Consider the following 23,895-nt stretch of genomic DNA (forward strand, 5'->3'; position numbering starts at 1 on the left):
CAAATAATTAAAAAAAAAATTTCTTGCATACGTAAGTCGAAATTTGGTTAAATTTTTTTATGTAAGTAAACTAATCTTTCATGAAAAATTTTCTACTGACATTTGAATTAGACATCCATGTGGACGTCGATTTGTTGCACCAAATTTCCGGTGCGATCTGTGCCCGGTCTCTTCTATATTAGAATTAAAAATAATTATAATATTTATTTCAGGACAGAGAAATCGTGCCGGCATATCGATACCATCGAAAAAATTTTCAAAAAGTTAATTTACATAATTTGAATTTAGTAATTTTGATAGTCATCGATTTTCTGTCTTTAAAAAATTTTTTTAGTGACTTTTTTTTTTTAACCAGCGGTTTCTGTCACAATGGATTCCTCTCTCATTTCCACGTGTCAGTTTTCAGTGAAAGTAAGACAAACGCGTGACTTGCTTTCTTATACATCCAATTCGAAAATAATACCATTTATATATATACATATATGAATTATGAAAAATTTATATGTAATGATATCGCTTACAGGTGTGAAAAAAATTATTATTGTCGGTTTAAACTTATTTGATCTTATTTTCATTTCCTACAATATATTACACTATAACTGCTACATAAATTTCATAATTTATCTCAATGAGGTGTCTATTACTATATCTACTATAGGAAATTTTATATCTCACCTCAATAAATGAAATTTATGATGATAAATACTTTCTCTTGATAAAAATGTAAATATTAAATAATCGTTTTTAACGACAATCCTCATTGATAATTTATATTTTTCTCACGTTAATGTCAAATTATAATTTTCTCGATTGAAAATATTTATTCAAACTTGACAATTATCAATGATGACATATCAATTTTTATTTGACACTTGATATTTATGTATTTGTTTTGTTAAAAGAAAATATCATGAATTTACGGTTTTATAAACTGAAGTTCCGAGAAAACAACGAGTGAATAATAAAAAAAATTTATAGTAAAAAATATTGACGAGTTTATTACCTCTTTATTTATCATATTTACTCATATATGTATTTATATATTATTTATGTGTCTAGTTATTGAATAAACCCGATAAATAATTTATCAAGAATAGACGCTGTATAATTTTTAATTTCGTGTCTTTTTTTTTATTAATTTCGGAAATTTAAATCAGTTGAATTGGATTTTTTTGAAAAATAATTATCAAATATTTCTGTTACATCTATAGCTAAAGATCAGTTTTCATCAATATTCTGCTTTTGAGAAATTAGTTTTTTTTGGCCATCTAGTGGCAGCTTTATCAACTAAACTCGGATTCAACCGACAGTACAGTTATTTTTTAAATTAAATTATGGTATTTTGTATTTACACTGTAAAAAATTTGCAAAGTGAATGCGGAGTGAATAATTGGTTATTTATTTAATTCTCTGGGAGTGAATTTCACTCCGAAAGGGATTTTCGGAAAATGTTAATTACAAAAAAAATACTATTTAGTGAGCTTAGGTCTTTGATATTTAGACATTTATATTGAGTACGTAAATAATTACGAGCTCCCTTTCCATATATTCACGCGAAATTATTTTTAAAAATTATAACCAGCTGATAATAAAACTTGCAAAAATATAATTACACTGAGTCACAAACTGTCGTATGACTTACATCAATCATACCACGAGATAACATTTCATATTGCACCGAAATATAAAATATTCCCATAAAAACTATGTCACTACAGCTATTCAATAATTTAATATTTTCACTATGTATTATATATATGAAATTATAATTTACTGAGTTCCTAAACATTTTATAAATTAAAAAGATAATATTTTAAGTTTAATTATTAATATCTCAATTAATTATTTATTTAAATAATTTTGTTTATAATTAACAGCTGTTTCCATTAAATATAAATTTATTCAAGTATTAAAACTCCAGACCGAAGTGAATGCGGGTTGAAATAAAATCCACGTCACTCCGAAATCTCTCCGCCTATAAAAAATCCCTATTCACTCCGCATGCGGGATTTTTTTTTAAACTCCGAAACTCCGAGTGACGGAGTGAGTTAGTATTGAAATAAAATCCGTATTCACTCCCGATTTTTTTCAGTGTAAAAAATCTACAAAAGTGAAAATAACTATCACATGCCATAAAATATTTAATAAATAAAAAATAATACGATTGAATTCTTGGATCATGTTTTTTTTTTATTACTACATTTCGATTCATTTGAAAGTACCTCTCTTTCAATTGCTAACTTTTTATGAATCTTACATACATATATACATATATATATATATATATATATATATATATATATATATACATATATACGTAATGGTGACGGTAGTTCCTATTCACGGATAAATAAACCAGTTTTGATGTTCGATCGATGGATGGATCCACGAACGGATGGATCGATCGATCGTACGATCCATTTGCTTTTAATGGTTTTATAGAATGCGATCGATGTACACTCGTGGGATCGTTTAGTGAGAAAACTATCATCTAGATAATGATAATAAAAATAAAAATAATAATAATAATAATCAATAGACACAAATCGAGATCTTACTCGATTATGTCTAATACGGTCTCGACCTCGATAACTTGTGTATTTGTAGAGCATACTTCCTTTATCATTTTCATTTTTTTAGTATTTTTTTCTATTATTATTATGTCAACGATTATATAAGAAAAACAGTACAATAATTTATTGTTATTTAAAGAGATGTAATTCTTATACGAGTTTGAATTTTTTAAAAAATAAATCACTTTTGACATTAGAACCACAAGGTAGAGCTAGAGATATATGAGCAGATGGATAATTAATGTATGAAAAAAATCCAATTTTAAAAATTATCGCGGTCATAAATCTCAATTGTTACTATTACGACGCAAAATTAACAACATCGTTAAAAGACGGGTCGTTTCCGTTATAGGTTTCATTAAAATTACCATCAACGTAATACAAAAATACGTAAGTTAACTCAGGTAAGTCGATGTTATTTTTATTTTTGATTTAAAATTTTTTTTTAGTTAGAAATTTTTTAATTAACATGAAAATTTTAACTTTAAATTAATTACAAAAAATAATGATAAATAGAAATTTCAAAAATTTTTTCTACTAAGACTTTACGGAAAAATAGGTGCTGCAACAGGACAAAATCCTGCAAATTTTGAAAAAAAAAAAAAAACATAATTTCGAAAATAAATTTTTATTTTTTTCCAAATTTTGAATCTTTTTTTTTTCAAATTTCATTTTACGGACAAAAAAAATTAGTGCATGGAATATGTTCCTTATCCTTTTGATTCCACAAGATTTTGTCCTGTTGCTCCCACAGGATTTTGTCCTGTTACAGCGCATTTTTTTTCCGTGTTTATATGACTGTTTAGATGTATCTCAAAACGGAAATAAAAGGCGCGAATTTCAAATCTTAAAAATATTAACTTTTACCCTATATATTATTTTAAAAATAAAAATAGTCAAAATAAAATTACAAATAACGAATCAAAATTAATCTAAACATAAAAATTAATTACAAATCTCAAGTCCATTGTACGCGGAGTAAATTATTTATTTTTAACTCATAACTGCATTAACACGTAATTACTAATTATCGATTACTCATGTATATGTACATATAAAGTTATCAGGATCATTTATGATCACCGGACTATCAGACATAAAATCTGTCGATGAAAAATAACAAATCATTGTGTGATTATCACTAATCATTGATGATTGAAAAAAAGTCCAAAGTAATTATTATTAATTATACTTTATTATAATTTACCACAATTTATTGGATAAAAAAATGAAAAAAAAATTTTTTATCTCCATTGTCATACAATCAATTTATAATGTAACTGATAAGAGATTTTGTCTGAGCTTTTTAGTAGCCGAGATTAAGAGATTCATTAAAAAAATATATGACATTATTTACTGCTCTAAATATTGTGTCAAGTGATGTATGATAAGATTTAAATTTTAATATAATTAAATCGTCACGTAATAGATCGCTGCGAAGCAGGAAACATTGTGTATAATATAAATATATATGTATCTTTACTATTATCTTTTAAGTGTAAAAAATAAAAAATTCACGTGAGCTGAATGTGACAGCTAAGGAGTTATGGTTTATTTATATTTTGTCCGGTACGAGACGCAATAAATTAATCAGATTGTAAATATATTCGTTAAATTATATTTTTACAATTTTTTTTTTTTTCCACATATGCTGTGGTAAATAATTATTTCATGTCATTTAATAATTATACTTAATAAATATACAATTTAATTTTTTTTTTTAATAAAAAAAACTGTGCGATTGATTAAATTGATAAGAGACAAGTAAAAATGAATAAAAAAAAAAATGACAAAAGTCATTGAGTTGGATTCGAACTCGCGATCTTGGATCAGGGAAAGTTCAAATAAAAATTTAAAACTTTAATAATTTAAAGGAGTACTTCAAATGCCGAATTTTACGTATGCCCAAAATTGAAAGGAAACTTTTGATTAGGAAAAAAAAAATTTTGAAAATTGACATTGTCATGTTTGAGGGCCACGAAAGTAAATGAAAATTGAAATACGTTAATTACAATGTCGGAAGAATAGTGTAAATAAATAATAAATAATAAATAAAAGCGGAAGTGGCCGTGAGAAATTAACAGACGCATCGCTGAGCGTAACGGCCTTGAACTTGTATGCGGTTACAACTACAAGAAATCGCTCCGGTCTTTTGCTCTTGACAGGCGAAATCGACAGTTACGATTTATCACGTATTTAATTACGATTACAATTATTTATATAATAGTTATTATTTTTTTTTGACAAGAATCATTAACTTTTGGTAAGAGCGATTCGGGTTAAGGATAATTTTTTTTTTGTATGATAAAAAAATCGTGGTTAATTTTAAAGAATAATTAGTTTGATCTAATGATCTTGAAATTAACAGACGATAAAAAATTTTTGGATTTTTTTAAGCAAATCAATGACAAAAAAAAAAAAAAAAAAAAAAACAAAAAATATGCACATGTAGAAAATTTGAAAAACTAAAGGTGCAATTTTTTTAAATATTATTTTTTTTGGAATTTACCATTTTGAAAAATAATCAAAAAATTATGAGACCTTGGCTAACTATAATCTTAAATCAAGAATTTTAGGATTTTTTTTTTCAACAAATCAATTATGAAAAAATGAATACTAAAAAAATGCACATGTAGGAAATTTGAAAAACTATAAGTGCATTTTTTGGAAATATATATTTTTTTAAAATTTAATATTTAAAACGAAAAAAATTCTTTGATGTTTAGGATTTTATGTGATGTTGATTTAAAAACAATGTTTTGCTGATAGAGTTATTAAATTTGGTAATGTTTGTTGAGTAACAACATTTATACATACAGTTAGATAAATATATGATATACATATATGCACAATAACTCATTATAATTTAAAATTATTTTTTTTTCATGAATAAGTAGTACACGAAATTACAAAAGTTGAAAAAATAAAATTATGAATTCTTGTATTTTTTTTTTTATTTGTTTAAAAAAAAAATGGTATTTAGAATGAGACAAAGAGTTTGCAGATATGTCATTAAATAATATAATAATAATAATAAGACTAATTATTTATATTTTCACACTTAAAGTTTAAAAAATTTTTCTTATCTTTAAACGCTGCGAATTAAATTTTGTAAAAATACGATAAGAGTAATAAAAACATTTTTCTATAATTAATATTTGTATTCTTTGAGTTTTCATTATTATTATTATTATTATTTATTTTAAAAATTCTTCTGGTTTTTTAAGAAAATATTATAATATTAACTTAAGTTGAAAAATGACTGAAAGTTTATTTTTAGAAAATTTTAAAAGCCACAAAAAAAAAGAATTGAAATTTCCATATTGTTTTTTAAATTTTTGGTTTTTAATTTTGGTTCTAAGGCAAAAAATATCAGAACATTTTTTGCAAAAAATTTTAAAAGCTTTTCCATCAATTAAAAGGATGGAAAATTTTAAACAAAATTTTTTTATATTTTCCTTTTCTACTAAAATCCAAAATTGCACCCAATTCATGAAAAATAAACTTTTCAAACTTTGAATTCTTAAAAAAATATTTCGGAAATTTTGAAATTACAAAAAAATGTACCCGAAAATCGTAACATTTTTCACAAAACGAAAATAAAAAAACGAAATGAAAAATTAAATTACATGAATTATTTTCATTTTCGTTGCGTGAAAAAAGTTTCGATCTTCAAGAACATGAAAAAAATGTGAAATAAATATTGATAAGAACATATCTATACATTAATTATTACATTAAAATAATAATATGCGACTCATTGAAAATATTCCGAGATAAATGAACGTACAGGTGAATCACCGTGTTTTGTTACCGTGACATAACTATGAAACAACGCACATGCGTATCATCAATGCATATTGAGAGTAATAAGCAAACCAGTTTAATCAGCTTTTATAATAACAATATTAACAGCAATGTTATTTAAATTTTTTCCTCTCAATCTGGCTCAAATTTTTCATTACAATATTATTCAATTATCAATTGACATTATTTTTATAGTCACAAGTTTTTTTTCCTCCGGCTTATAAATTTTAATTATTTTTTTTTATCAAGAAGAATATTTAATTTTTTAAGTATTACTATAAGCTATGCTACCAAATTAATTATAAGATTATTAAGTAGATCGTATAAATTTTCAAATTATAATTATCTGTAGATATATATAATTATCAAAAATATTTTAAGTGCTCATTTAATAAAATTTTCGTTTTTATCCAGAATAAAACAGATTAGAGTACTTATAATATATATATATTTAAGTGTATGGGGAGGGGGTCTGGATTATAATGGGTGTAAAAAAAAAAATGTGAATCTGAGGTTTTTGAACTAAAGCAATTTAAAAGAATGCTTAAGGTAGACGTATAATTTGTCGATTGGTTCTTCTGTTCTTATATTACCACCTTCTTTTTCATCACTACAGAATCCAACACATGACTTTAGGTTTAGGAACTGAACCAAACCACAAAATACTTAAATATCTGTTACCAATAATATATTATTTAAACTTCGGTAATGGCTAAAAAATTTCTGAAAATTAATTTATGAATTTTTTTCATTTAAATGTAATTTGAAAAATAAAATTTACAATTTTTTATACCCATTGCTTGGTAACGTAACTTCATAATAATTTTTTTTTTGTTTTCTACTGGAAATTAATTTAATTTGATAATATTAAATTGCTTGTCTAATAATTACAATCTGTAATTTTTATCCGGCATGAATCAAGTTTTTTTTTTTTTGTATAAATTTATGAAAGAGCCAAAAAAAAAAATTGAAGTTTTTATCTTCTGATAATTTTTATTTTTGTTATTAAATAATTAAAAAGTAATTAATTTTATTTCGTAGCCTGTATAAACTAAGATATATATATATATATATACATATATACATATATATATATATATATATATATATATATTTTTTTTTTTTACTTAATCGCTTAGTTCCCGAAGTGGTTTTTCCATTTCAGAACTGCAATTAAGGTTTCAAATTTACAGTTTTCAAATTATCATTTTAAAAATTCTTTCGCTCCCGCCATTTTATCCTCATCCCTTACCCGAATAATAACCGGCTAATTTTCCATATATATATATAAACAAAATAAAAAAGTAAACTTACAATTCGACTCAACAACGTAATGATCTTTGGGATCCATTCCTATATCTCTGAGAATAACATCACTAAGACTCATATCTTTTCTCAATAAATATATAATTAAACAGCAGAATATTATTCAGCAAATCTTCAATATATAACACAAAAAACCATTTATTTGCACTCCACTTGCGCAATTATATTTTTTTACTGCGTAAAATTTTTTGTTCTTCACTATTGCCAACAAATCACAGGCATTTTATCAAATATCTAATATATATTTTATTCCAATTTTTCATAATAAATATTCACTATTTTATTTATTTTAAATGACAAATTTGGTCAAGTATTTTTTAAAAATTAAATCACATCATAAGTGACTAGTGACAAAATGTCATATATTTGTTATCGTGTTTAAATCAATTTTTAAATAATTAATGTAAGATCACTTGCTTTTATATTTTTGCAGTGCACTAAAATTTTTTAAACAATAAAAAATTTATTACACTAATATGTATGTATATATATGTATGTAGTAGAGATAAATAAATAAAATAAATATGTAATTTTTAAATTAATAAAGACATACTAGATATATATATTTATATACTTTTTTTTTTTTTAGTACCGATAATAGACACTAATTTATTGTCTTGTATTATCATAAATCATAATTTACAATACAATTGAATTTATTATCACATTACAAGGTTGTAAAAAAATTTCTCTCATTTCTAAAAATGATTTAAATTTAAATTGCAATTCACTTATTTATAAAAAAATTTTTAAAAAATTAAATGACTCACTTATTTTAAAAATTATCTATATAGACTCAAAACTTAAAATTTTGAGTCTAAAAAATAATTCAAGACATTTCAAAATTTAACAAAAAAAAACTGTCAATGATGGACAGTAAAAATGTATTTTATAAAAAAATATTGAGGACATTTAAATAACACAGCACTAAAAATTTATTTTTTTTTTATGGGGTGTTTTAGTTGAGGTATGGAGATTTTTGTCTATTGGAGTTTGATTTTAGATATAGATGCGTTGGGATATCTGATATGTGGAAGACGCACACGCGATGCACGTATGTCGATGCTGAAGCCGCGGGTATGATTGAGTTGAGGTAAGCGGGGCATCGCGATACATGTTATGTTATTCTCGACGTCTGTCCGACGGGGGCCACTACTATCACGACGGAGACAGGTGTTTTTGAGGAGTGGTGGAAGCGCACGCGGATTCTTTAAGGAGGAGGGGATGGATCATGATAATAATAACGATAATAGTAATAATATTTATAATGATAAAGTAAAATTGGCGGCAAAAAGTTGGAGTTGATTGTTATTTTTATTGAATGCGCAAGGAGTTTAATGTTTTTTAATTTTACCAAAAAATTTTCGGATAAAAATTTGAATAATCAATTTTTTAGATCTAAGGCGAGAAAATTTTTTTTTTTAACTTTACAAACTTTTTGAGCTTGAAATATTGAATTTAGGACAAAAGTTATAAGGACCTTTTTTATTGGAAATTTAAAGATCTACAAAAAAAGTTATGATAACTTTTTTGATATTTTTGATATTTCATCTGTAATTTGGATTTTTAAATTTCTGTACCATTTTTTTTTAATTTAATTATATTTGGGCTTTGAAAAACTTCCAGAGCTCAAAGTATTGGTTTTAGGACAAAAGTTATAAGGACCTTTTTTATTGGAAATTTAAAGATCTACAAAAAAGGTTATAATAACTTTTTTGATATTTTTGATATTTCACCTATTATTTGGGTTTTGAAATCACTGTACCATTTTTTTTTTAAATATAATTATATTTGGACTGAAAAGCTTCCAGAGTTCAAAATATTTATTTTTGAAAAAAAATTACTGATACCTTCTTTATGAAGAATTTAATAAGCTACAAAAACTCTCTCATCAACTTTGCTGATATTTCAAAAACTAGAGCTGTAATTCCTATTTTTTAAGTACAGGATAAATTTTCTCAAAATACTTTACTCAGTAATCGAATTAATTATTGAAAAAAAAAAGTAAAATTGTATTTTGGTCGGGTAATGAGATAGTTTATTAGCTAAGTAATAAAAATAAATTATATAGAGTGAACGCAGACGAGACATTATTTTATTTTCTTCATAATTAAATGCCAACAAAGATCTATGTCAATCTCTGACAAGGTTAACGTGTCTTACCTTTAACCTTTTAGGGTCGGAGAGTAAAAGAAAATAAATAAAACCAAGAGATAAAAAGTAAAAATGGATAAGGTATCACAATGACAATATATGTATATATAATACTAATAGTGACATCGATAAGTGGGTGCGCCATTGTACCCAAGGGTAAATATCATCCCCTTGTTAATAATTTATTTTATTTTGTTTGCTTACTGGCATTTTAAATAATTGACAGAATAATATATTTTAATATTTGAATGCATCAATAAATAAATTTATTTATTAACAAAAAAAAATCAGAAAATATGAACTGATATTGATGCAATTCTAGTGTGTTTTTAATTTTACCGCAATTTAAAAATTTAAAGACTAATTTTGAACTTTAGATGGACGATAAAAAAAAAAACTGAAATTGAGATTTCTATAAGAATTCTAAATAAAAATTTTTAAATTGAATTCACAATTTTTCTTGACTTCTCTTGACTCAAAAATTATTTTAATACAATTTTTGAATTCTGAGGGTTTGAAAAAATAATTTTTATTCCTAGACGAATTTTAATAATAATCAATTTTAATAATACACAAAAAAAAGGATTTTTTGAACTAAAAAAAATTTCTAGATGCAAGAAATTTTTTTTCGCGCCAAAAAAAATTTTTTTTCGCGCCAAAAAAATTTTTTTTTAAATTCATAATGCGAAAAATTTCTTAGAGCAAATAAAAATTTTTCTCTGAAAAATTGTCTTTTCTGTGTATAAAAAATTCATTGAAACGAATCGGGATGTTAGAAACGTTCCAAAACGGACAGGCTAAAAAAATATATGATGAATGAATTTATTGTTGTTATTGTTATTGTTATCATTTGTAGAGAGTAGGATGTAAAAAAAAATATCAGAATAAAATATCCCTGAGATTTTTTAATAACGCTGTGCACACACAAATTCGAGGACAACCGACAATACAAGGCACTGCACGGTTTATTGCATGTGTTAATAAATAAAAAAGCTCACGAGTCTCAAGAAGGCTGTAGTATATTATCATTATCATATATATATTTTGGTATGATTAAAATATGTAAATACTAATAAATAATGTCTAATTATTTGTTTCTGCGAAAAAATAATCTTTTGTGGCGAGATGAAAACATAATTAGGTGACGTTTTCTTTTTTTTTTCGAGAAGACGTTAATAGAAAATCAAACAGATTTAAATATTTTTTTTGTCTTCAGTGTGTAGAATATTTATCACAACGGTGTTAAATAATTTCACGGCTTATTTATTTTCGCGACTGACGACAAAATAGTAATCAGTCGCGGCTATTTACGTCACTTCTTAAAAATATTTAATGACCTTGCGGAAAACATTGACGTGAAACACTTAAGTTGTTGTTGATATATTTTTTCACGGGAATAACATCTGTAGTACAAAAAAACAATAATAACAATGAAAGAAAAGATAAAAGTCAATCACTCCGATCTGTCAGAAATAAAAAATTATTCAGACAGGTTTTGAACTTTTTTTTATTGGTTATTTTTTTTTTCGTCAAAAATAAGAAGAAATAATAAATTTATGTTTTTAGTAATTTTCTTCAAAAGCTTCTGGAGCTCAAAATATATATTTTTGAGAGTAACTTTTTATAGGAAATTTTATAGAAAAAAAACTACGAAAAATCGAAGAACAACTTTTTTGATATTTCGAGTATTTGAGCCAGGGTTATATTAAAAATACAGATTCAATTTTTTTAAAATTTCAAAATATGATTGAGATTCAAAAGCTTCTCGAGCACGAAGTATTGAATTTACAAAAAAAGGTGCTTATTTTTTTTTATAAAAAATTTTACAAGCCACGAAAAACATACCGTCAATTTTTACGACTTTTCAATATTAATTTTGATTATCAAAATCTGCATTAAAATTTTTTAAAAATTACTAGAACACTGAAAAAAAAAAAAATGAACTTTTATAAAAACAATAATTTCTTAAGTAGTTAATCAATAAAAGTTATTGTATTTTTGATTTCATATTGAAGTTGAAAAATAATTTTCTCAGCGGAATAAAATCGAAATTTTGACAGGACTCAAAAAATAAAACTCTTTAAAAAAATCAGTAAAAAGTCCAGTAAATCAGTGAATATTCACTGCGAGTCTCAAGTATATCACTGATTGAATTAGTGATATGCAGAGGTACCGTTTTTGGCCACTTTACGGCCAGTGTGGACACAAAAAAATTAAATAAAATAATTTGTAAACGACGCAATGTCAAAATTTTCAAAATGTCTTCAAAGATACTTTTAACCTGCTATTTAATGTTAATTTTACTTTACACTTTTTTATTAATTAAAATAAAGTATCGAATGTCCAAAAATGGAGCATTGGTCACAAATGGTCCCTCTACCTTCCCGCATGAAAATACCATATATGATAAATATGTATGGAAAATATATGATCAATATGGGACCATATGTGGCCAAAAACGATATATATTTTCTTATATATAATATAGTAAGTTTTAATATAATTAATTATATACGTAAGTTTATAAGTTAATACATGTATTATATATATTTATATTCATATTTGTAAACTTATGAGTTAGCACATATGTATTACACATATTGATAATTATATATATAAATTTGTAAGCTAGCACACATATATATTCTGAACACATGTTTGAATCTTATAACAGAGAGAGAAAGACAGAAAAGAATAGATTTTATTTATTCTTATATATATGGGGAGACTTATATGCTTCTATATATCGAAAAATATATAAAAATTTATAAAGAATACATGGAACATATATCGTGCCATATAATGATGAATTATATATGTATTCTTATTTGTTTCCATATATAAATAACATTTATGTTTGAATATATTGAAATCATAAGTTTTCAAATATATAAATAATATATTGAAGTTATACGAAAATATATAAAATCATATAAGAGAAAACATATATAAAAATATAATTAAATCGGCCAAAATCTATATATAGTCCTATATAAGATTTCATGTATTGTCATATATATATTTATATCTGTAACATATATTTTTACCATATATGATATTTTCATGCGGGTTACTTGGGAATATTTTTGCAGAATATTCACTGATTTCCAGGACTTTTCACGAATTAATTTTATGAGAGATCGGCACATTTCGATCAAAACTGAGCTTTCTTTGATTAAAAAAATGATTTTGAAAGAAGCCATCAAATTTTTCCAATAAAAATTTCCAATAGATAATTTCTTATTAAAATAAAAAACAATATTTTTAAAAGTTGTTTTTTTTCCTCAATGAATAATTAAAAAATTTAACAGAATAAAATAAAATGAAGACATAAATGAAGACATAAAAAAAATTCTACACTTTTAACGCATACTAAACTTACTGTTTTACGATTACGGATTCAATTGTAAGGACATATATTGCATTGTATATATATTCTTTGATACATAAGTCAGCATCATCATAAACTAATTATTCTCATCTCAATAACAATTTATCTTTCTTGTTTTATTATTAAAAATATTAATTAAAAATATGCAATATCCTGTTACTGACAAAATATCCTGGATGATGAATAAAATAAATGTTTAATAATAAAATAAATAACAATTATATAATTATAAGTTATTAAATTGTCATAGGACTAATAACATACTATAAATATATATGATAAATTAAATACGGAAATGCTTTGCTCCAATGCCTCATATATTTTTGGTGTGCAAGCGTTAAAAAAAAATGTATTTCTCAAATGTGCTTAAAATATTTGCTGATAATTTAGTTAATTAAATAAATATAATATGTGCACAATGATATCAGAGTACTGAAGTTGCCCAAGGTCTTAAGACGGGGCCAGCAGATCGACTTTAAAGTGCGCATTAAGTTAAATGTTATAAAAAAATATATTACGGCTCTTGCAACGGTCGGGACACACCTCTCATTGCACCGAGGCGTGTCTACCTCAACGTCATCTAATTCAATTATTAATTAATCATTTATAAATAATAATAATGATAATTAGTTATTAATATGGCGACAGATTTAATTCTGTGGATTTGTCAATAATTTAATGGTGACAAATAAATTTAATGATTTAGCGAGTGGGCGAAATTAAAAGCAAAGTAATTGATTTATTCAATGAAACAGTGTTCTATTGTTTCGGTCAGTACTTATATTTAAAATAATTGCTGAAGTTTCTTTCATCAAATGTGCGTCGTTGCACACTTTACACTATGCCTTATATTACTTGTTATCGGTGACCAATACTGATGCGTTGCGATAATACACGATGGCCTTTACCGTGACTTAGTCACTTTATTTAAATCCTTGAATATTATATTTATGAAATTTTTTTTTTATTTTATGTAATTACTTTATGGTATTTAATTACTTAATTCATTATTTATTTTAGCAAAGAGATTTTATTAAATTTTATGATACTAAAGTTAGCCGGTCTATTAATTTTTTAATTATTCTAAAAACAATAGAGTTTAAAAAAAAATTATTTTTAAAAATTGCACTTATGGTTTTTTTAATTTTCTACATGTGTATTTTTTTTTTTTTTTTTTTGGATTGATTTGTTGAAAAAAAATACGAAAATTTTTAATTGTCTAACTTCAGGATTATTAAAATTTATATTTGTGATAATTGAAAAATATATGAGAAAAATAGATTCCAAGATTATTTTTATATATGAATTGGACAAAAATTTTTTCAGTTTAAAAAATTTTGATTTAAATAAATTGTCCAGTAGTAAAAAATTTTTAATTAAATTAAAATTTATTTTTATTCGAAAATGTCATATATTTGTTACTATTATTGTGTAAGTTTTTTTATTAAAATCTATGAATAATAACAATAAAAAAAAATGTTAGATAATAGGTTTATATTTAAAACAATAAGCAGATGGATTATGCATGAAAATCTCTGACAATATAATTCTACAGGAGACAACGGTAATAGATATATATGAACGAGAGATATATGAGTGAACGCAGGAACCGAGCAAGGACACATTCAATTCACTATTTTTTTTTTAACGTATATAACATTTTTAATAATATCCATGTCTACGTAAATTAAAAAATCGCAGATTGAAATTCCCGCGAAAAAAATATTTGAAAACTTTTTAAATTCGTCCCCATTTTTTGTCGGAAAAAAAACAGTTGTTACTATTTAACGAACGGTAATTACTTTAAATATTTTAAAATAGAAAAATTTTTACCGATTTTCTACGAACGATATTAATTTTTTTTTCTGCAGGCAATTAAAAATTATTTTTAACAACCCGCAGTTTAAATAAATAAAAATTACGTAATATTTTAAAAATAATTAGTATGCAGATGGTAAATATTAATTTTTGCTGCATTAAATTGTTTAATTTTGTGCAAAAAAGTTGCTTTTAACTCTTTTTATCTTAACCAATGAAAATATATATATGTATATATATATATATGTGTAAATAATATATAAGTCACAGATTTTTTATTTTACGCGCGTACCTCTTGCCTGAACACGGTCATGTCAGGGTCGGTTATTCACTTTTATTAGCATGCATAAATAATTATCGAAAAAATAAACTTAATTATCATGAAAAAAAAAAAAAAAAAAATGTCTGCAATTTCAAAATCTGTCTTATAAATATTTTATCCTTTTATTTGTTTCGACTTTAAATTTATTAACTATTTTTTTTTTTCATAGTTCTAATTTGATAAAAAAATTGTCTAGACAAAAAATAATATAAAAATTTGACTTTAAAAAATTGCTTATAATTTTAAATTTTTCGTCCTCGTTAATAAAAAAAATTATTTAAAATTTAATAAATAATCGGTAGTTAAAAATCAATGTTGTTAATTAAGAGCAATAAGTTACAATTAAATAAATCAACAAGTATACGTAGAGGACGATATTAATAAATAAATATATATAGATTTGAATATAAATAGTATGTTGACAAGGACGCGTGACAAATTTATATCACGGGATAATAAATTATAAGTTTATTTTTCTAATTATTGCATGAGCATTTTCTCCCTACATATATATATGTACATATATATTTATATATGATGTGATGAGCATGTGACTAGATATTATTGGCTTTATTAGACTCAATCGACGACGGTGTGCCTCCAATTGAAAGGAACAAAATTATTAATCCACTGGGTTACTATTCATCCTTTATTGTCATATATTTTTATATGACAATTGATAATATTTTAGAGCTGATATAATTAATAATTTTTATAAAAATTAATCATACGAATTTTTAAGTATCGATTATGTTGTATTTTATTATTTTTTTTTTTTTAATTTTTTATGGAGCCGATGGCGAAATAAATTACCCGGCATATTTACGAAGGTTTATATATCAGTAAATTAGAGTTATGATTGGTCAGAAGGCTGCGAGGGTGAAAAGTCACGTGAAGGTTGAGGTTTTATTGTTCGTCTAAAAAATTCGTTTTGTTTTTTCCTTTTATTTGAATTTGTAATTTAATTTTTAAATTACTTAAATATTGATTTTCAAAAAAAATGAATCAATACTTTTTTGTAGAGAATTTCTAAAGCTACAACAAAAGTCTAATTGACTTTTTAAATATTTTCAATATTTAACCAGTTATTTTAATTACAAAATTAATGAATGATTTTTTTTTTTTTTAAATTCCATTCCAGAGCTTCTGAAGCCTCTAGAGCTTAAAATATCCATTTTTAATGAAAAAGTATAGAATACTTTTTTATAGAAAATTTAAAAAGCTACAAAAAAGGTCTCTTTAACTTTTTTCATAGAATCAATACACGAGCCATAATTTCAAAAATAAAATTTTCATAAAAAGATCACTAAATTTTCAAAGTAAATAATCCATATAAAGTATTATGGTAATTAAGTAAATAATAATTAATAGATAAAAAATTTTTAAAACGTTAAATAGTAAACATTGCATTAGCATTCGTAGCACGACAACGAAAAATATATTTAAAAAGGTAAATAGTATAAAATAGAATTATAGTTTTAAAAAATTTAGTCGGCGCGTGATCAAACCGTGCGAGGTCATCGCGGTTAATAATTCACATCTATATAATTGAGTCAAACTATTGTACAAACATGGATAATCATACGGAAGAAAATATAATGAAAAAAAAAAAAAAAATGAAAAAAAAGCATTTAAATAAATGTCGTAATTAACTGTGGCTTATACTGCTAATGTGACGGTACGGGAAATAAGAGAGTCTGTTGGAATTATGTGATACTATTTGTCTCACATTTCCGTATCCGAGTTAGTATATCATTATAACTTCATTACATTAATTAAATAAACATCTCAAATCACATTCAATTAGACCACACCTCGATATTACCATTAATGTCTTCATTCTAATATATCATCATCATTATTGTCATTCGTCATTCATAAATAGCAAATCATATTTAATAAAATTTTTTTATCAATTTACTAATGCACAATATGGTAAATGCAGTCTTTATAAATTAACATGTACTCTGCATCTCACAATAATTTAACGAGGCGTTGGCTCACCCGATCACGCAAAAAAATAATCATCAGTGTCTCTGTTGTTAAAACTTCTCCAATACTTTTACAATTAAGAGAAAGTATATTTACGATTAAATAACTTATACCGCATGCGAGTTTTCGTTTAAATTTATATTGCGTGTCATCGAACTCATATATATATATATATATATATATATATATATATATATATATATATATATTTTTGGTTGTTTAATAAAATTTATACAACAGATTAATTTTATATTTTAATGAATTATGTGAAATTTTTTGTTAATTTTAAAAAAAAAATTTAATTTAAATCGATAAATAAAATTTAATTTTTTTGAAACTAATATAATATGCGAATTTAAACTTTTGATTTATTATACAAACATTAAACGATTTATCGATTTAAATTCAGACTTTAGAATTGAGCTATCGATTTAGTGGATAATAAATCGATATATTATTTTGAAAAAATAAATATCGTTTTTATAAATGAATATTCCGAGTTTAAAAATAAAAAAAAAGTACTAAGACATGTAAGAATTGAATTGAAAAAGGCCGACAAAATGAAGCGACGAGGAAAATAAAATAAAAATGATTGACAATTCAGGTAATAAATTCACCTTGATTATAATTTACTCAGGAGAGACTGCGAATATTAATTACTTGAAATACTATTTTAATACTTCCGCTTTTGACAGAAGATTTTTATTAATGAAGATTTTTAATATTAATGACAATAATAACAATGTTAATATATTAAAAATATGTCCACGCACGGACAAAAAAATTTGCTCATTATTTATATATTAATAATTAAAACTTTTGAATTTACTTTGATTAGTGATATCTCGGTTTGTTATTAATATAATCAGACACTTATGGTGGTCATTGGAAAGGGAATTTTATAAGCTACAAGATTGGTAAAGACAAAAAAGTCAATAGGATTGATATTTTTTGAGCTACAGCCAAAAGAACAATTTGGAAAATTCCAAGATTTTGGAAATTGTTATCGACTCATTTTATTTCGTTGCATTGTTGAATTTTTATGGTAATTAAATTCTTAGGGTCATCATCAGAAAGGTAATTTAATTTTCACTCCGAAATCACCCCGCTGGAAAAACAAATTCTTTATTTACTCCGAATGCAGAGTAACTTTTTTTAAACTCCGAAACTCTGAGTGACGGAGAGAATTTGGATTTTCATAAAATCCGTAATTATTCAAAATTTACTCCCAATTTTTGACAGTAGTTAAAAAAAAAATATTTTACTATTTTCGTCTAGTATATTTATCATCCTATCAATATATATAAATATATATTAATAACCAGTGTAAGTTCCAAGATACAGGGTCGTGTAAATCATTTGACCAGGGTCAATCTAGTTTAAATTGTTTGACTTGAATATATTAGATATATATGTGTATATATATATAAACTATTTATTACCCAGCCTTCGTCGGCAAACAGTTACTTAATCTAATTTCAATTTATTAACAATTGTATTCACTTTAAATAAATCTCTTATCATCTCACCCAATAAAAATATCAAATATTATTATTATTACAATTTATTTCATTAGTATAGTAAAGTTTGAGTTTTCAAAGTTTAAAAATTAATTTAAAAAAAAATTTTTGATACAATTTTTATGCAAATGCATTTTAAAAATTCTAAAAAGTAAAAAATATAAAAATCTGAAAATTAATCGAGCAACGCATTATATCAAAAATTTGATCTAAGCACCACGAATATTTAAATTTAATATTTTTGAACCCCATATAAATTTTTAAATTTTAAATCTCTTTTGAAGAATTTTTTTTACATCAAATGAAATCTTAAAATTTACAATTTGAATTTTTTTTTAAATTTGCCCTTAAACGTCTAAAGTATTCGACTTTTATATTTTTTTTTAAATATTTGCCAACACAACTTTTATCCTAAGTACAAAATTATTATTATTAAAATACTTGTTTTCAATAAGCTAACGAATATAAATAAAAAAAAATGTTATTATAGTGAAAAAAAATAATCGAATTTAATAGTATCAATAAAAGTGTGAAAATATATTATTAACATTGAAAAATTAAAGTTAAAGATCACTCGTTAACCCAATTAACAGTCAGGGTAATAAGACTGGTCTTGGTTATTCACTTGAAGACTATATATATATAAATATATGACATTTTTTTTATAGTCTCGTTTACCATGACACATGGAAATATACCGACCGGAAGAAATTGCCACTGTCACACTGACATTATTAATATTTTATTGTATATTACGCTGATTATTTATTGCTGAGGAATTAAATATTTAAACAAATATTTAAATAAAAAAACAACAGTCAGACGGAGAATGAGTACACATAAAAGTATTATAAAATGCATTATGGTAAATTTGTTGAGACAGCAATGACCTTTTAGAGTGACACGTACGGATTTTTAAAATTATTTTGAATAATAAAATAATAATAAGAGAACGAGATTTATTTTATTGTGAATTATTGTGCGTTAAAATATATCTGAGGATATATTTTTAATTCTGTTTGATCCAAAAAAAGAATCGTATCTATGCCAAGGATTTTAGTCTTTAATGACTCGCTGGGTTCTAGCTTGTTGTTATAACAATTAAATTTCTGTATGTGTGTGGGTATGTTTTTTTTTTAATTAATGAAAAAAAAGTGTGAAATGGGTTTGATAATTATTCAAGTCAAAATATTACCGATCTTTTTTGCTTGATTTAAATGCTTCGCTATTTGGGGAGGCATTAAAGTTTTAAATATTTACAAAGATTTATATTTGAAGAGAAATTATGTCGAGTTTACTTATTGCTTGTAAATATGTTTAATTTTTTAGTTTTTGTAATGCAAATTTTATTATTTTAACCGCGTTCTTTTTTGGACGGTCCAAAATTCAAATTAAGTATCGATTGGTTTCATGTTTGACGAAATCGATGAATGCGTAATGACAGTATTTATACTAATTTAGTCAGGAATAATTTTTTTTCTTTTCTTACGAAGCCCAAAAAAATTTGAACAACTAAAAGACTGAGTTCAAAAATTTCAAGCGTCTACTCTATTAAGTTTTTATTAAAATTGATAGGGAATTTTTGTAAATAATCAAATTTTCAAAAAAATTATTCCAGTAATTAGTAACCTATTTTTAAAAGCTGCCAAAATTATAATTTTGGTATAAATTGAAAAATGAAATGATTTTTTGAAAAAATTTATAACTTCTAAACTTTTGAGTTTACGTTAAAATTAGTATGAACTTTTTTGTAGAGAATAAAATTTTCAAAATTTTTATATTCACGTATTTTTCTCGTATTTTTGATAGTTTGGTCAAAATTTGAATTTTTACTTTAATTGAAACCAAAAGATTTTTCAAAAGATTTAATATTCTTTAATTTTGAGCACCAAAATAATTGAGTCTGTCAAAAATATTGAAGCCTTTTTTTGTTTACAATAAAAGTTTCTACAAGAGTATATTGAGTAATTTTTATCGTATCTTTGATAATTTGATCGAAATTTGAATTTTTATTTAAATTGAAACCAAGAAATTTTTCAAAAGATTTAATAATTTAAAATTTTGAGCGCCTCATTATTTGGGTCTAAGTCAAAAGTAATGGAGCCTTTTTTTTGTCCAGAATAAAAGTTCCCACAGAAGTATCTTGAGTAATTTTAATCGTATCTTAAATAGTCAAACCAGAATAAATATTTGAAATCAAGAAAATTTGAATAATATTAATATTCTATATTTAGAAAGGAAGAGAAATTTAAAAGCCGGTAAAATAATTTTAATAATTAGATACATCTAAAATAATGCATAATAATGATACATAATAAATAATAATTTAAATTTTTATTTTAAATGTCATTAAAAGTTCAACGAAAAGGACCCGTTATGAAAAACACGCCCGAGGCATTGAGAAGGGAAAAGACGATTGAATAATCAACAATCACACGATCTGGTGATCCATGCTCTCTGACCACCAAAAAAAGTATTCTGGCCTCCATAAATTATTTACTTAAAAGCCAAGATATTTTTTAAAATTCAAACAATCACCAATTCAGGTCAGTTCATATATATATATATTTTTTTTTTTTTTCATTATCGGCAATTTATGTAATTGGTTTGTTAATTTTTGAGTCAATGACTGCTCATAAGAAAGTAATTAATTATAAAATATGATTTATGGCAATAATTAATATCACTCATTATTATTATTATTATTATATAGAATATGGTGTAAGAATATTTAAAAAACAGGTGATCAGTTTGGAAACAAATGTCGTATAAATAATTACTAATTCATAGGAAAGTCAAGATACTCATTAATATAGCATTTAAATTTAAAATAATTAATAATAAATAAAAAACCGGATTGTAAATATTTTTTCATTATGTTATGTATATATAGAGATATTAAAAATAAAAATTAAATATACTGGCTAAATAAAAACAGAGAATAAAATAAGGAATGGATCGATATATAATCTTCAATCATTAAATTGATTCACATTTTATGCTGGCCTTGTAAATCTCTTGTCCTCGGGCATCATATAATAAATATATATTAATAAAATTTTTTTTGTTTTAATAAAAATAAGGTAATTGTACCAGACAACCCGTTTTGTTTTGAACAATGAGGAAAAATATTAAAAAATTATTTGAGAATTTAAAAATTTTAATTTTGAATTTTAAATTTTGATCATTATGAAAAATATTTGGTATTATTTTAGTAGAAACCGAGCAATTGTTCATTGAGGAAAGAAAATAATTTCGTGGATACTTGATATTTAATATGCTATTATTTTTGTAAAGATATTTTTTGTACGCCGGGTAAGATGAGCAATGGGATAAAAAAATAAATTAAAAGAACTGATGACAAGTTTTTAAAATTATTTTGTTTAGTAAATTTTTAATTATAATGAGCAGTGGCTATTTTTTGTGTAATTTAAAAAAAATATTTATCTGGGATAAATTATTGATAAATTTTTAAGTTTAACATGTGGGATAAATTAACAAAAATATGCAATTTTTAGTTTGAGATTTAGGTAACTGGTAATTTAATTTGAATTATCATAAATATTTAAATATCGGAATACTTAAAGCCTTTATCGAATGATGAACTTTAGATACGCGGAAACTGACTTGACCGTGTGTATTATAGAGTTTGTTGAGCCGGTGCAATTAAATAAAAGCTTTTTTTTATTTTAAAAATATCCTGCCAGCAAAACTATTTACTTTATTTTATAAATATATTTAAATATTTAAATAGCAAACAAAGTCTTTAATTACTGGGAGGTTGAATAATAATAAAATTGACCAGTTGTTATTATTAAACACAAATTACCCATTTTTGTCCGGTGGTAAAACGTAATTATACTCGAGTGTGTTAGTAATGTCTTTACCATCTCTCAAAGTCTCTAATTAAAAATAATATTTAATAATTATTTATTTTTGTTTTCGTAAAATAAATAAATAACGTCAGCACATCGGCTCAGATATTTAAACTTAAATATTTTTTTATAAATAATATCATTTAAAAGATATATATTTAAATATTGTCTGTCAAAGCACCAGGACAGTTTTAACGTTTAATAAATAATGCCAAGTGCTTTTTAATCGCTTAATCAGAACATTACTGCTCTGCAATTTAATTAATTATTAATTAATAAAAAAGATAAGCCCAACTTGTATGACCCTTAAAACTCAAACACTGGATTAAAATATTAAAAAAATTAAAAATAGAAATTTCTTTTTTCAATGACTAAAAAATTGTTTAATAAAAAAAGTACTATTGTCGCAATGAGTTTGTATCATTTAATCGTCATCTTTAATCTTAAAGATCTCAATGTAAAGATAAAATAAAATATGTAAATGGAAATAAAAAACAATCATTAAGATATGAGAGATATACACGACTGTAGATTTACAGAACCAAATGATTTATTGCCTATTGATTGTTAAGTAAGCTCTTTTAACACGCCGTTAATTACAAATATATCGAGTAAACAAATAAATATCCATGCAGAAATACGCGGATACAGAGAAAAACTTATTAATTATTTTTACTCATTAGTAAATAATGTGTCGCATTAAATTGTCAATTAAATATAATTTTTTGCGATTCTAAATACCGGAATTATTGGATTTTTCTTTACGATATTGTTTACATTTACATTTTTTTTTTTTTAATTTATTGCGAGCAAAAGATTGTATTTATAATTTTGTTATATGTTATAAATTTGTAAGGTAAGAGTAGAGTAGAGGTAATATAAAGATATAAATTGTTTTAAATATGATATGAATTTATGCAGCCACATGAACTGGAACGTAACGAGTTTTCTTAGCTTCAACCGATTGGCATTTACCGTGCGTGATATTACACAATATTGTTTATACGAGTGTAGTACGAGTGGCTCAAGGGATTAATTAATTAATTTAATAATATTAATTATTTAAAAGGATCATTCGATTTTTTAATAAATATAATCACTCCTATTCAGTGCACTA

The 23,895-nt window shown here is 24.0% G+C and overlaps 1 protein-coding gene across 10 annotated transcripts in view; it reads right to left on the bottom strand.

Moving 5' to 3' along the window:
- LOC103572619 (WD repeat-containing protein 48 homolog) overlaps positions 1–23,895 on the bottom strand; it is a 73,599-nt gene that overhangs the window by 48,742 nt on the left and 962 nt on the right. Inside the window, exon 1 of one of the 10 annotated variants that reach the window (XM_053739277.1) lies at positions 7,695–8,000. The exons of 7 other annotated variants lie outside the window; for them this stretch is intronic. In XM_053739277.1, coding sequence (XP_053595252.1) covers positions 7,695–7,767 — 73 coding nt within the window. In that variant the 5' untranslated portion in view covers positions 7,768–8,000. Of the gene's footprint in view, positions 1–7,694; positions 8,001–23,895 lie in introns of those variants that run through there. 2 more of the 10 variants (XM_053739281.1, XM_053739276.1) reach the window with 2 other exon arrangements.

This window comes from Microplitis demolitor, chromosome 5, assembly GCF_026212275.2.
Source record: "Microplitis demolitor isolate Queensland-Clemson2020A chromosome 5, iyMicDemo2.1a, whole genome shotgun sequence".
Classification (NCBI taxonomy): domain Eukaryota; kingdom Metazoa; phylum Arthropoda; class Insecta; order Hymenoptera; family Braconidae; genus Microplitis; species Microplitis demolitor.